Source organism: Calliopsis andreniformis, chromosome 9 (assembly GCF_051401765.1).
Source record: "Calliopsis andreniformis isolate RMS-2024a chromosome 9, iyCalAndr_principal, whole genome shotgun sequence".
NCBI classification, from domain to species: Eukaryota; Metazoa; Arthropoda; class Insecta; order Hymenoptera; family Andrenidae; genus Calliopsis; species Calliopsis andreniformis.
This window is the reverse complement of record NC_135070.1, coordinates 11,890,086-11,904,755: the sequence shown is the minus strand read 5'-3', so window position 1 is coordinate 11,904,755 and position 14,670 is coordinate 11,890,086. Positions and strand designations below refer to the sequence as shown.

General features: G+C 41.0%; 1 protein-coding gene across 1 annotated transcript in view; it reads right to left on the bottom strand.

The window, feature by feature from the left end:
• The window catches only part of Cpx (synaptic transmission protein complexin), a 265,288-nt gene that overhangs the window by 146,786 nt on the left and 103,832 nt on the right, over window positions 1–14,670 (bottom strand). The window contains exon 2 of the mRNA XM_076385612.1: window positions 12,671–12,770. Coding sequence (XP_076241727.1) covers window positions 12,671–12,725 — 55 coding nt within the window. The 5' untranslated portion in view covers window positions 12,726–12,770. The remainder of the gene's footprint in view (window positions 1–12,670; window positions 12,771–14,670) is intronic.

Below are 14,670 nucleotides of genomic sequence, written 5' to 3'. Positions count from 1 at the left end.
TTCGTCGATAAACTTGCGTGTACTTTAACGTGTTCGCGTTCTGCTTATTTCCGCTGGCAGACAGGAAAGAATTGTGGTGAAATACACAAGACGGGAGAGATATTTCGTTGGTCGGCGCGGCGGTGGCAACGCTTAGTCGCTTATTTTTAGCTGGTGCACCACCTTACAACGACCCTGCAATTTCATCCCTGCCACCTCTGAAGCTCGATCGATATGTTCGCTGTGTGCGCGTCCAACCGCAAAAACTCGGCCTCGAAATACAGGGTCGGCTTTTTAGGCCGTCCTCCAAGCACTGTTTTCACGACGGAACGCGAATCCGTTTGCGGAGAAGAGCCAGTTCTGAGGGACGATTTTGCATACGAGAAACAATGTACGACGAATATGCACACTTCGAGGACAAGCAGTTTTATTTTTCTCTCTCAAGATGTTTTATTGTTGGATTTGAGTGACACAGCCTTAAACAGGGTAGATTTATTGGGAACAATGATTGAATTAAATCACGCAGAATTTGATGAAATATGTAAAATCTTAAGGAAAGTTATGTGATTGTTTTGGAGCAAAAGTGTTTTCTAAAAATATTTATAAATGGGTAGTGTAAGTGTATTTTTCTTCTTGATATCTGTTTGATATATAGTGAATGTTATATCCAAAGGCGTACGAATAATTTTATTTAAATACTATATCTGTAAAAAAGAAAAAGGAAAGAATGAAAGTGTCTGCTGCAATTAATAAAATCGGAAAAAACTCTTTCATTCCCAACTGGTTTCTCATTATATCTACGTATAATTCTTGCTTTTTCGTCCTCATTTCTCGAACAAAAGGATAATTTTCTGCTGAGAGACACATTTAAACGTTGACCTACTATCTTCCTCCCAACCCTCTATTGTCATCAGTTTTTCCTATAACTGCATAAACATCCAAAATAAATTGCTCCGCGCAGGAAAAGCGAACCTTATCAGCGTCACTTACAAGCTTCAAAAAAACATACAAACTCCTGACAAATGATTCCATAAACGAGGGTTATGGGCTGAGCATTATCTCCGCAAAGGCTTCACAAAAATGCAATCCTCAATAAAGGAGAGAAAGGCAAAGCAGGTGGCACAGCTAGAGCATCGTTAGTCGAGGAATTAAGAAGTTCCAGCGACAACAAGGGACACTCTAATTACCGAGCAAGCACCTAAACGAGCGAATCCAGGATCCAGCCCCGCACCGACTCGTAATTGAACAAAAACCCGTCTAATCACCCGCGAAGAAGCAGTGGAAAGAAGAAAGCGAGGCTCCTCGAAGGTCCACGGGGATTCTTGGCGACGAGAGACAACGCAAATGGAGTATCCGCGTGATTAATTCAGAAGTCTGGAGCAACGGTGGTACAAAGCCGACGGGACACAAAAGCGCATCTTTTGTTCTTATTTAACGCGGGACAATCCCGAGATAAGGGTCACGGGCGCACAATACGCTCAGACTCGGGAATTATTTCGGGCAGCTTCCACCTACGCGATGTTCCCTCTTGACGCGCGAGGCTCGACGTTTTCGCGCGAAACAGCGCTGAAAACTGCGCGCACGGAGGGGAGGGAAAAAGGAGAGAGAGAGAGAGAGACGATTCCACCAAAATGTCTCGTCTACGTTTCGCTGTCGGCTGTTGAGTCGCGGTCGATTTGCGTGCGCATTATTAGCCCCCGTTTCCGTTTGTTTTAAATTTGCCCGATGATTTACCGAGGCTGGTGAGTGACGTTTAATTATTCCGCCTCGTTTTGCGCAACCGTCAGCGAATAATTTAATAACTCGCCGCGGATCGCTCGCGCTCGATGTCACGCGCCGTGCTGAAACGTGTTCCAGGCCAGCCTCTTGAAACTAATTTCCAAATTGGCCACCGTAGGAGGCCTGCAATCGGTTTTATTAGTGTAATTACTGCGGGGCGGGGTGGCTATAAAACAGGTAGGCGAGCCTAGGGTGGACACCCATCTTGTCGCTAGATAACGACGGAATAAGAGCTTCGTTTTCATTATTCAGCGCGAGGTGAGAGGGCAACGATATTTGGTTGTCGAGCAGAAGGTATTTTTGGAGATATTTGAAGACTGAGGGGAAAATCGGGAGGCTATCTCGCAATTTGTGGATTAACGAGTGGCGGACCATTGTGACTGGGGAATGAATTAAGAAACTGGGGATTTTCTGGTTATGAACTACTTAAATATTCAAATTAAACAAATTTTTCATATTCAAATTTCAGTTTTTTAAATATTCAAATTTCAAAATTTTTAAATATTCAAATTCTACAATTTTTAAATATTCAAATTCTACAATTTTTAAATATTCAAATTCTACAATTTTTAAATATTTAAATTCATACCATAAAATACTGAAATTTGAAAATTTTTAAATATTTACAATTTAATAATTATAATTAATTGTAAATGTTTGATATTTTCAATTATAAGTACAGATATTCAAATACTCAAATTTCCACGTGAAGCACTTTGAATTTGTACTCGTAAATACCTCGTAAGTCATCATCAAAGGATTTAAAAAAGAATATCGACGACTTTAACTTAATGAACTGTACACATAACCAGACGAAAATTCATTAAAGTGGAGCTCATAGTGTTCTCTTCCATAATCTGCCCATCGACATTTCCTCGTTCCAAGTAATCATCCCAATTAATTATGCATCCCATGGTATATTCGAGGGTCAACTTAGCCACGATATTATGCTGCTTCTCTGCCGCTGACACGAATGGACTTTGGAAAACAATACGCGACCACTCGTGTGACCCATTTGAGGGAGTACACGGCTAAAGGGGGCTTCTGATCGTGATATGGATGCTGGATCGTCGAATAACAGAAGGAGCTCAGCTTCGGGAGGAAGCAGGAAGCAACTTCGACTAAAGTGGAATTAGTTATTGTGCCAGTTAGTAGTCGATGAAAAAGGAAGTTAGACGGGTCGTAAATAGAGTTAACGCAGAAGTTCATTCAAATTGCATCGGAGATCATACTGTCGGGTTTCCCGCGAACCACGCGAGCACATCGAGCTGACCAGCATTGCAGCTACGCCCTGACCAATTCCGACCACAGCCTAGATCGGCCATAGTTCAGGCTTTGGTCCCGTTTGGTCGTGGTCCGTATTTCGGATAATCGAGGTAACGATAGTCAGACCTGGCCAACTGAAATGTCCAGCATCTGGCTAATTTCTGGGGAGTTCATTGCGTGCTGGTTAAAAAGTTGAGTTTTGAAGAAATTCTATTTCTTCTGATGTGATACGTGTAATTAGAGAATAGTACACTCAATTTATCCAATGAAACAATTGGTATCAGAAAAGATCTAAGGTTAGAGTAGAAGTTAACCAAGCTTGAACGAAGCCTTGAGAAGCTGAGGGAAGAATAATAGGCAGAAAATGAAAGCAAAGTAAAAGATTTGGAGAACGAAAGCTACGAAAATTCTGTGAGAACAAATAACAGAGACTGCTGGCGGTTCTGTAGCCGTGACACTTTCTAAAACAGGAGACTTATCCTTCATCCAAAGATTACATCTTGAAAAGTCCTGCGAATTGTATGGAGCAGAACCTTCTAGCCGCTAGAATTTCCAAGGAAGAGAGCTCTTCGAAAGAAGTTTGTTATGTTTGGGGTTTGAGGAAAGTTCGACACAGTAGTTGGATTAATCTTGCAAATCCTTCGTGCTCCATTAGAGACTTCGTGGCTGGACTGAACTTCCTTGAACACGCGTGCACGCGAGCATAATATCGTTTAATCCAACGATCTTGGTCCACTTTTCACCGATGCTCGAGTTTATGCAAACTTCGGCCGCAATCGTTATAGGTAAGTTAATTCGATCATTGCCCAAACGAGTTTGCGAAGAGTTTAGTAACGTACGAGCATCCACGCCGAAAACGCAGCGGATGGGCGTGCACGCAACGCTAACTGCGCGAATAAACCATCCATAATGACGATCGTCCCGTGAATCGAAACAATGCCGCGACATTTGCATACCATTTGCGTGATTTATAATACGCGAGATAATTATCTTTGTATCCAGTCGCCGTAAATATCGCGCCTTGCCTGCTGCTGTACTGTCAGTATTCGTAGCGTGAATGTGAGTAAGTATGAACTAATGCCTTGTTAAAGAATAAGTCAGGTGTGATAATAAATTCTTTGCATGGAGATTGCTTCTTGAAATGAATTGGTTTTGACGAATGCTGAGTAGATATGACCACTTATCCAAGATGTTATTGGTTTGCTAGAAGAGTGAAATAACTAACAGTAAGGAAAATAAGTTTTTTAGAAAGTCGACTTGCATTTGTTCTGCTACAATTTAATAATATATAGTTTAAAATACTGAAGATCAAATATAGTAGATACACATATAAGTAGCTTAGTGTTAGAATTAATTCTTGCAGACGTCTCAAAATTGATGATTCTTTAGATGTATCACTCTTGTAGTAAATTTGATTATTTCTAGTAGATTTAGAAGGAGGAAAAGTCATAGAATGGTTTCCTTTTAGATAAGACCTTATTTCTTCTTCTTCAATCTTGCTATACTTCTCTGAATATACTTTTCTTATGTAACTACAATCAAACGCAAAAGTATTAGAGAAATCTTACGTAAATACCTAAATCCTAACTAGTATGGATCCCATTTATTGAATAATGAATAAGCTAGTTATTTCCTATCATTACTGTCCCACCCAATATATAGTTTTCCCCTAATTCCACTAACATAACAGAGCTGTTATTCATCTCCAATAAATCTGCGAGACATAACCCCTTCCCTTTCAATTCCTTTTAAAATCATGAAAAAGCGTTCCAATTTAACATGGACGACCATCATTCCCGACAGGGGTTTATCGTTTATTTTTGCAGCCAATAGACTGTCGAAACGCAGCTCATCAGGTTTAAATCCGACATAAATTGCGGTCAATGGGCGACAGCTGCACGTCGATCGAACGCAGACGTCCTCGAGCGCATCGTATCGCTCTCTGGCAAATAAATCCGCGGGGAATGGGATCGGGCTCCTTTGAGCCGCGAATCCGATTCAATCCGCGAAGACAATGAGTACCGTGAAATAGGAAGATTTCCCAGAGAAATGTCAAATTTTCAGGATTTCCCCGCGACCTTCCGCGATCGTCTCCCAAGATGCTTCTACCTACCCTCGAATGCTCGATGATAAATGCGATAGACAACGAGAGGAAGCGCAAGCAGCGTGGCGGGACGCGTCGAAGGATGAAAGCCATTCAGTTGGCTTCCATCGTGGCATCGCACAGTGGCGTAGGTCGCGGTCGATCGATCGTTGGATTTCAATTAACCAGCTGGCCGAGGAAAAACCTGCAATGGACGCTCTCCAGGACAGGATGAGGTCGAAAGGTGAACGAGTTCGCCAGGCTAACTTCGAAGCAATAAATGCAACTCGGTTAGCAAAACCTACGCTGGAATTTCACAGCGTCGTCGCTTTGAATCGAGCCTGCCCGCTGCCCACCCTCTTCCTGAACGCACCCTCGATCGCAGGCCTTTCATCCCTCCACCGTACCCTGTCTTACCCTCGAACGTAAACCAAGGGGATGGGTAAACTCGCGTCCACGCACACAGTGACATCCTTTTCTTTCGGTCACCCACATTCGTCCACCCCTTTTGTTTTCGTGAAGCCTCACTCCTACCCGCGTTAGGCTGTTACACAGAGGGCGAGAGATAAAAAGGAGCTTGGGATGAGAGGTCGAAAGGGATACTGGAGAGAGGGGGGATGTGGAGACACGCATCCAGGTCACCCCAAACTAATTGCCATTCGATTCGTCCACCCTTCGGGCTCCGTGAAACTTTCCCACCGCGCTCCCGCTAAAGCTTCGCTCGTCCATCCTCGAACAAACCACTGGTTTCCGGCTCTCGGAACTTCCGACTTCTCCTCCCACTCGCGACTGCTCTACATCGGAACGGACAAACCGTGATAATTGCTGGGGAAACTGTTTCGGCGGTTGACGATTTGAAAATTGGGAAAATTTTGCTATCACTGAACTGGTCGATGATTTTTTTTCGGAATGGTATAATTAAAGCGTAAGTGGTTCGGTATTTCTGCTTTTACGATGTACGTAAATGAGTTGAACATTTGTTTTGGAATACTAATTAGAAGCAAGAGTAGTAGGGTTTGCTAAATGTAGAGTAAAGCTTGTTATAATTGAGCTATCCATAGGCCAAAGAATTTATTTCACTTTGTGAATTTTTTTAAAATTATAGTTCAATTTTCTATATTTAAAGCAAATATGAGTATTTTTATTTTATAAAGTTGACCGATTTGACAAATGAGTGGCTCAATTATTGTATAATAGTAATAATGATTAAAAGAGTTTCAAGAAGTTCTGGGTTCTGGGTTCTGCAGTTTAATACACACAATTTTCAACTAACTTGTATTTCCTTACTTTTCTTTGCGTGTGGACAGATATTCTTACATATTTTTTCTTTACCTTCCTCAGCTATTTTTCATTTGCATTCTTATCCTCTTTGCTCGCTGGATGCTATGCTCCATAAATATGTGCAAATATTAAATATTTATTTAACAAGGAAAGGAAGTATAGATGCAACAGGGAAGATGCAAAAAAGGATCCCAAGTGTATTATCAGAAAACAAGTGCCTCAGGATGTGGAACTTGTTGTTCATCCATGACACTGGAAAGAATTTTCCATTGAAAATTATTATCGAAAATGAAAAGTAAATATTTCATGATAGCCTCAAGAGAAGATTCTTGTGCATCGAGAGTCTCTCCGGACTACATTTTTCGAATATTGCCGATATTCAGAAATAGGTCGACGATGTTATCGACTTAGAAGGTGAAGCATTCTTTCAGCCCTGAGTCCAATTATTACTCAAGCACAAAAAGTCTACCTGCATGATCACAGTATTCGATTGCATACTTTAGAGCATTCATAAGCTAGTGAACAGGTATTTTATTATCTGTATAAAAAGTGGTTATAGTCCCCTTAGCATCCAACATCTAAACCACGAAATATTACCCAACAAATTTAATTATCTAAAACCAATAATTCACGCGCCAATTCGATACTTCCAACCAAAACATTTAATCTAAAATTCCCTCGCAAACCTCCACGTGCCTCTAACACTCCAAATTCCAACAAATCGCGCGGATCCCCGAACGAAGCGAGGACATTGCGTTCCTGCAGCAAGAACACCTGAGAAATCGAGAGCCATTTGAAAGTTACATCGGAAACGTGATTTCTCGCTACGTGTTTCCACAGTCGGAACTGAGGGCGATCGTAACCAAGGACGATTCCTCTGGCAGTGTACATAATGGAGGGCATCGGGAAAACGAGCGAGCTAGGAGGCCAAAGAAGTTTCAGGAGACTCGATGGGGAGGATAGATTGATTGTGTCCGAGTGAGTTAAGGCTGGCCCGAAGAAAGACTCGAGATCGAGGCTTCGGAGCTTGACGAAGGTCTCTGTTTTCCATTACAGATTCCTCGCGATGCGGTTGGCTCCCGTGCCATCCGCCCGTGGACCTGAAACTTTGCGTTAATGACGGAAGTTTTATTGCGAGCCATCGTTCTAGCTGCCAACAGACTGACAAGCTGGTCACACGGCCGTGTGAACTTTAGCTCGCAGTTGATCCTCCTCAGTTTCCACTCTAATTGGCCGAGCTTAATTGTAATTCGAATGTTTGCTAAAATGTTTTACATATGTTTGTAATGTGGTAGAGTGGATGGTTAACACATTATATTTTGGCTGCGCTACTGCGAAGACAGAGTAGAAGGAAGGTTTGGGATTTGTTACATGTACTATTTTATTGCAAATGTCCAGGTAATTTTCAGTGATTCTTTTATAGTGAAAAAATTTCGTTCTAGATTGTATATCCGATTCAACTGTTGCTCAAATTTCATCCTATAATTTCAAAATGATCATAATAGTAATTTGATCATTTAGTGTGCGCTATTATCACAAATGAAATACTAATTAAAGCAATAACACGTAATCAGGAATGTGTATAGTTAATCTCACCCTTCCTATCTTTATTAATTACTGATGGATTTGTAGTAATAATAATGCCGAGTATCTATTTATCAACTAAAGAGTTAGAAAAGAAAAGAGTAATCACATTTCAAAGCATAGCAGACAGGGATACAAGTTAGAAATTCCTGAGACTGAAGCGATCATAGATAAGAGGAATTTAACTCACAGGTGGACTCGCGAAAGCAAGTCGTTAACGAGGCGTGTCGGCGATTAAGTGATTCCATTAGGCGTTTCGATTCAATTTGACAGCAATTTAATTCGCGAGTGCTTCGAGTTGGTCGTCAGCCGATTGGTCGGCAAAGTTGCCCGCGAATTATATAATTGTCCCGTAACCGAACGATGTTGAGCTTTCGAGATCTCGATGGCCCTTGGCGCGACTCTAACCGAGACAAATGAATTCCTGCAATTCGGTCCTCACTGAGGTCCTTTATACGTTTACACGCATTGTCTATAAACGAAAGATCATCTCTAAAGGTTGCTGGAATTTATACAAGTATTTTAGAAATTTCATTTAAATAAAAAAAATAATAGACACCACTTTATCAGCTTGATATCTCCTACATCACATAAAGGGTTCAACAAAACTTATATTCTTAGAAAGAAATATTTTCACTGCCTATAATACTTTCCAAAAAATCAATCGAAACAATTTATGTACCCCACACTAATGATAAATATCGCGCATAGTATATAATTAAATAATATAAATTCACAGCGCCCTGTAAAGAGGGTTCACATATTTTCACCACGTAAAACCAGCCTACTATTATACCTTTAATTACCGATGTTACATATTCATAGTTTACCATTGACAGGAGCATTTTCCATATACACTATTCATGACACGCACCATATATAAGCAAGAAATTATGACAGGCCGTGGCATGACAAGGTTGAGCCACTCCCTGTGAAGTGGAAAGCAACCAACCCCCTGACACAACCATGGACATCATGTCATGTTGCTACAGAACATTGTATTGTGACTGTCTGCAGACAGTCTACGCATAATGTCCGCGGAAAATGTGTACAGGCTGTCTGCAGACAATAATGTATGCACGTGCATGGCTTCAACCGACGAAATCCCGCGGAATTCCTGTTAGCAACAGTCCTTTCATTAAGGCTACGGTCGATTCGTTCATCAGCCTGAATAATATTCGCGCAAACGCGAGACAGATTCGGGGGGGACACGATATTCGGTGTAATCGAAAATGTCGGGAGTCGAGCCACGTTTATCGAGTTTATTAACAGGCTCTGTCCGCGGCCTGGCTTTTTATACGTCGCTGACACAGTTACGTGTACAGCATTAAAGGGAGGCACAGGCGCAGATTCTATTTCGAGTGTTATCCGTCGCATCACCGCCACGCTTAAGGAAAGATTCTTTTAACTGACGATCGATGCGATAAAAATATGCGGCGCGAGCGTACAAAGAATTCTTTTTTCCCTGTAGCGAACGCTGCTTCGTCATTTGAACTAATGCTTTCTTTCTATCCGAGCCGCGCGAGCGATCAATCTTAATTCGCGAGGAAAATTACCAGCTGTAAGACTGATGTTCCCCTTCGGTTACCGAAAAAATATATTAAGACACGGTGAAACAGTGTTTTCGCTCGCGGCCGATACCGTCGCTGACGACGATGAAATGCCATTTACTGAGCCTAGCATCGCGCGCAAACAGCGCTGCCCAGCCTTCGTTGGATAGATGATTACAGTTTTATTATTCGCGGGAAGTTGCTCCAGCAGTTGCTAATACGAATACGATGATCATCCCTGGAACTATACACTAGAGTGGAACAAAATGTAAGAGGAGAATTCCTTTTCATTATTTATGGCTTCTGGTGGCGGAGAAGAGTTGCCTTTTATTATGGGATTTAGAGCGTCAAAATTAAAGTTTAATTACCAAACTTTTCGAGGTGCTGCAAATCCTTGAAGAATTTTTTTTATTGACTTGCTTACATTTCTTTCTTTTGCTTCTTTCTGGTTGTGTGGAATTTTTTAGTAAGCTTTTTTGCAGGTTTTGTCATTCATCCAGGAAGGTTTGTAATTTTTTGGACGTCAGGCTCCTCGTGGCGACACAAAAATAGTGTTGACAGAAAAAAATTATACCTTGTATTTTTTACATTTTACATATTTCTACACATGTCTGACTTTTCTCGACTCATTCTACTGCACACTCTCAACTGATGCTCATTCTCAGATTAATCAACGAAGCACGTTGATCATGTTCCTATCTCAGGAAACATTCTTTCTCCCCTTGAGTATATATAGTTCTCTTCTAAGACATTGGAGCAAAATCTCACCAATTCGCGAAAGGAATTTCCTTAGAAGGGGATTGGTCTTCGGCGCAACTTATAGCCGAATCGACTTCCAGTGATCGAAATACCTCGACTGTCGGTCACGAATTCCTTCCTCGATTCAATCGCGCGATTCTCGCGGGATTAAACTCCGTCCAGTAATCGAGCGGCTGAAGCGTCCTCCAGGAACAAAAGTTTCCCGATAACGATAAAAACGGAGCCAGCTATTCGTGACGCGGCAATTATTCTCCGCGGAGGAGAAATAGAGGCAGAAAGGATTGTCGACGAGTCCTTCGAAAATTCGTTTTCGCCGCTTTTGCTCACGCCTCTGCACGCATTTAGACGAAACGTGACCCATCGTGAATTGGTTTCGCACTCGTTCCTGATCGATGCTCCTCTGCCAGTCGATCGCGCCGAAATGAAACAGCCTTCGTTTACACGCTTCCTGAGTTGCGCGGTGAATCTGGGCAGAAGTATTATTCCTGCCCCATGAGAAGTCCCTCGAGATGCGTTGCCCCTAATGGATTGGGACTTCTCATGGGACACGAGTAGTACTGTGCCCCTCTCGAAAGATGATCTTCAGGACAGCACAGGACAAAGAGGGGTCTCTTGATTTATTATATGTAAGGCTGGGCGTGTCCTCTTCCACTCTGACCAATCAAATCGGCATACCTTTCGGGCATAATCTCTTCAACGATACACAATACTATTCATGTTCTATGAGAAGTACTCTGGAAAGGATTACTCCTGATACTTTTCAGGGGACTTCCCATGGTACACGAATATGTACGAATAATACGTGTTCTCGCGAAAATTAGCCAACTGCTGTTCGTCCACTGTCATTACGTTCGAGCGTGTTACGCAAAAATTTCCTCTGACCTTTCTCTGTTTCTATCCTTCTTTATCCTCATCTGGATGCTCGCTATAAACGAGTTCCACGGTTGCGACGTATCGAGAGTGTGGACGGCTTGGTCACGTCCGCCTGAATTATCGAACGATTTCGTTACGTGAAAAGGCTTCCGTCGTAGTTGTTAGGGCATCGATAACTGGGGCGCGTGTAACGTAATAGTCTTGCTAAAATAGATCAGCGGGATATTGGCTTGGCTCCCAAAGCGAAAATGTTGAGCGGATCGTCCGAAGCGCGGAGTTCAAGGGATGTTTAACTTTGTTGAGTTGAAATACTTTCTGAATGGATGTGCAGCGGAGATTATGTATTCTGTTGGTGCACATGAGAATGAGACTGTTGAGTCTGTTTTTGCTTTCCATTTAGAGGCAGCAAGTTGTACCGGGAAATATTATTGTTTATTGCTAATGTTTATTGGATACTATTGTTGTTGAATTAATATTCCATTTGAATTTTTCATTTTATATAGCAATCTCATACGTACTGATTTAATATATTATGTGGCAGAGCATGAACCTGTTGTAATGTTGCATTTGAAATTCAGGAAATATTCAGTAATGTTATGTTTATAGCAAATAAGGGAGACAATTGAATGTATGGTTACATAATCCATGGTACACGTTTTTGTTCAATATACACAGAATTTTGTCATACACAACGCTACGATGTGTTTTGTATGAAATTGTTAGTTACCAGGGAAATTGCTTCACTAATTTCATTTGGTAATGCTTGTTAAAAGATTAGGTATCAAAAGGTTTCACCTGGATATTTAGAAGAGAGCCCTTCGTTCATTAAATGGAATAATACATGAATCTTTGCATTTCTAAAAAAGCGTAGTTTCTGAAATAACATCTCAGATTTCATTATTATAGCGATGTTTACTAAAAACATTTTTCCATATTTAAATGTGAAAAGCTTCACTACAGAGTGACTTCGTTAAAAAAAGAACGAAAACCGCGGGTGCTACTTATTACAAACCCATTTTAGTCACAGCATAATAAATGTATAAATAAAATTGTATTTACATAAGCATTCGCATTCAGTAAATGTAAAAGAGAATACCATTCTACTTCACAATTTTTTACTACAATTTTTTACTCTTTCATATTAATTCTTTAAAATATGTAAAAATATTTTAACTAGACGTAGCTTCATTAAGCATGATGTACACATAAATGCAAACTTTGTTTATTCCATATAATTATTTCTTCCATTAAAAAGAAAAGGAAGGGGAGTTCTCTTGAACTCCTAATTGAAAATGCTGTTCTGTGAAAGAACTTTAGTAAACCATAAGAGCTGCATCGAGAATTTCTTCAGCACTTCTAACAGTTTCACATGAAACACCTCGTAATGCTTCATACGACAGACCATCTATGTTCATTGTTCCCCAGTTCATAGCGTTTCACCAGAAGCCGTATATGAACTCACGGATGCAGAAGGGTTAAAAGAAGATAATACGAAAATTACGTCGAAGGCGCTTACCTTTAACCGCGTTGAGTTTGCTCCCAACCATCTGCTTCGCCACGAACGCTGCCATCTTGGTGCTCGCTGTTCACCAGTCGGGTACCAAACTTCCGTGAACCTGTAACAATTCATTACAATCCGATTATTCCTTGTCAAAATTACGATTAACATAAGCAATTCCAGAAACTTATGAGGGAAATTTTTAGTATTCGTTTCCTCTCCAAAATCCATGAAATCACATATCGATCCGCGACTTTTATAGGACTCCGTAAATCTCTTTGGCCAAAGAAAAAGCCACTTCGGGTAATAACGTTATATGGTTCTCACTTCATAAATTTCTTTTATGACGTCGTGAAATGTCACGCTGCGTGCGATCCGATTTGAAGTTATCCGAAGTGGCCAGCGAGTACAGGTACACGGAAACCTGAAAACGATTTACATGGCAACGAAGCGGCTCTTTCCTCGCGCAACCGCGCCGATTCGCGAACGGGGTTTATTAAAGCAAACGAAGCGATCGGGAATCGATTTTTCGATGAAGCGACTGGACCGGCGTGGCGCCATGAAGCGACGAAAATAATTTGTTGCAGCATACCTTTTACTCTCAGAGACAGTTCGAAAATGGTAATGCAGCCTTTAACTCTGGTCTTCGATATCGGGTAACATTCGATCCAATGCTTGCTTTCAGTCTTATTGTTTTAATATGAGCAATGATTGTGCAGAGGATTTCAATATCTAGCAGGAGGTATTGAGCCTCTAAGCAAAGAGGGAGGACTGAACAAGATATTTCTGTATTTGGTGAATTTTCATAATGGCAGTGGGAAATAGAGATGAAAATTTAGATAACGGAGGTCAAATTATTTCTCGTCGTAAATAGAGAAGTACTATCATTACATTATGTATAATGTTCCTAGAAACGGTGATTCGAATTTAATGAGAATGTTCAAATAGTAAAGGACTATTTGAAACTGTTTATTAGTGATGAAGTTATTGGTATTATTATCACACATACCAATGAAGAGGTGAACGAATATAATAACGAACAACTACAGAAACATGAAAACCAATTAAGAGGACAGAATTACCATGCTTCCATTGGTCTTCTATCAATAACAACTCGTTTTAGAGAATGTCGTAAAAATAAAAACCATTTATAGAGAAAAAATATAGCTATATTAGTACCTGTTTATACTGTCGTAATGTCTCGAAATAGAGATATTTTTCGATTTTTGCTATTTGATAAAAACCCTATACAAACAGAAGAAAATTACTAAATAAACTATAATCAATACCAACGATATACTTCATAAACGTATTTATAAAATATTTCCATTTTTTTAACATATTCCTTCCCACTAGATGTACCTATGTATATTTACATATCATAAGCAATATCACATATTTTGTTTGGAAAGGGTAGATTCAATATTGATTACTATTCAGTCGGTTCTTCCAGGGTTAAATACTTTTCTCTGGAGAAGTGACAAACACATATGTAGTTCCATTTCTCTCCATCCACTTACTAGAACCGTTTGTCGCCAGTTTTCCACGAGACAACATTTATTTGAACCAATATCTTAAGCATTCCGGAAGCCACAGGATCGTTCGATTAATCGTCGTCGAGGGGGAACCTTTTCTTGAAATATTATTCCAGGAGTCAGCCTTCCTTTCCCAACTCCCTCGATTCGCTGCTCGGATGTTTTTCGGTCGACGGCGCGGCATGAAAATGAAATACGCCTCTCGGGGGAGGGCCACGACGTCCTTGATGCGCCGACGATGAACAGTATTTTAATCTCGAGGCGCGTTCGCGCATCACGGGCGTCGCGACGCCTGAACGGAAGTCCCCTCCGTGTTTCGTGTGCTGGCAAAAATGTCACGGGAAGAAACGAGCGAATGTGGAAGATGAACGCATCGAAGATGATTCGTTCGTCGGTTTGGAAACCCCCGCGCCAACGGGGTGAATAATTTAGCAGGGAACTGTAGATCAGCTTGATGAAAGCTTGCGTGTCTTCAATCTTGAG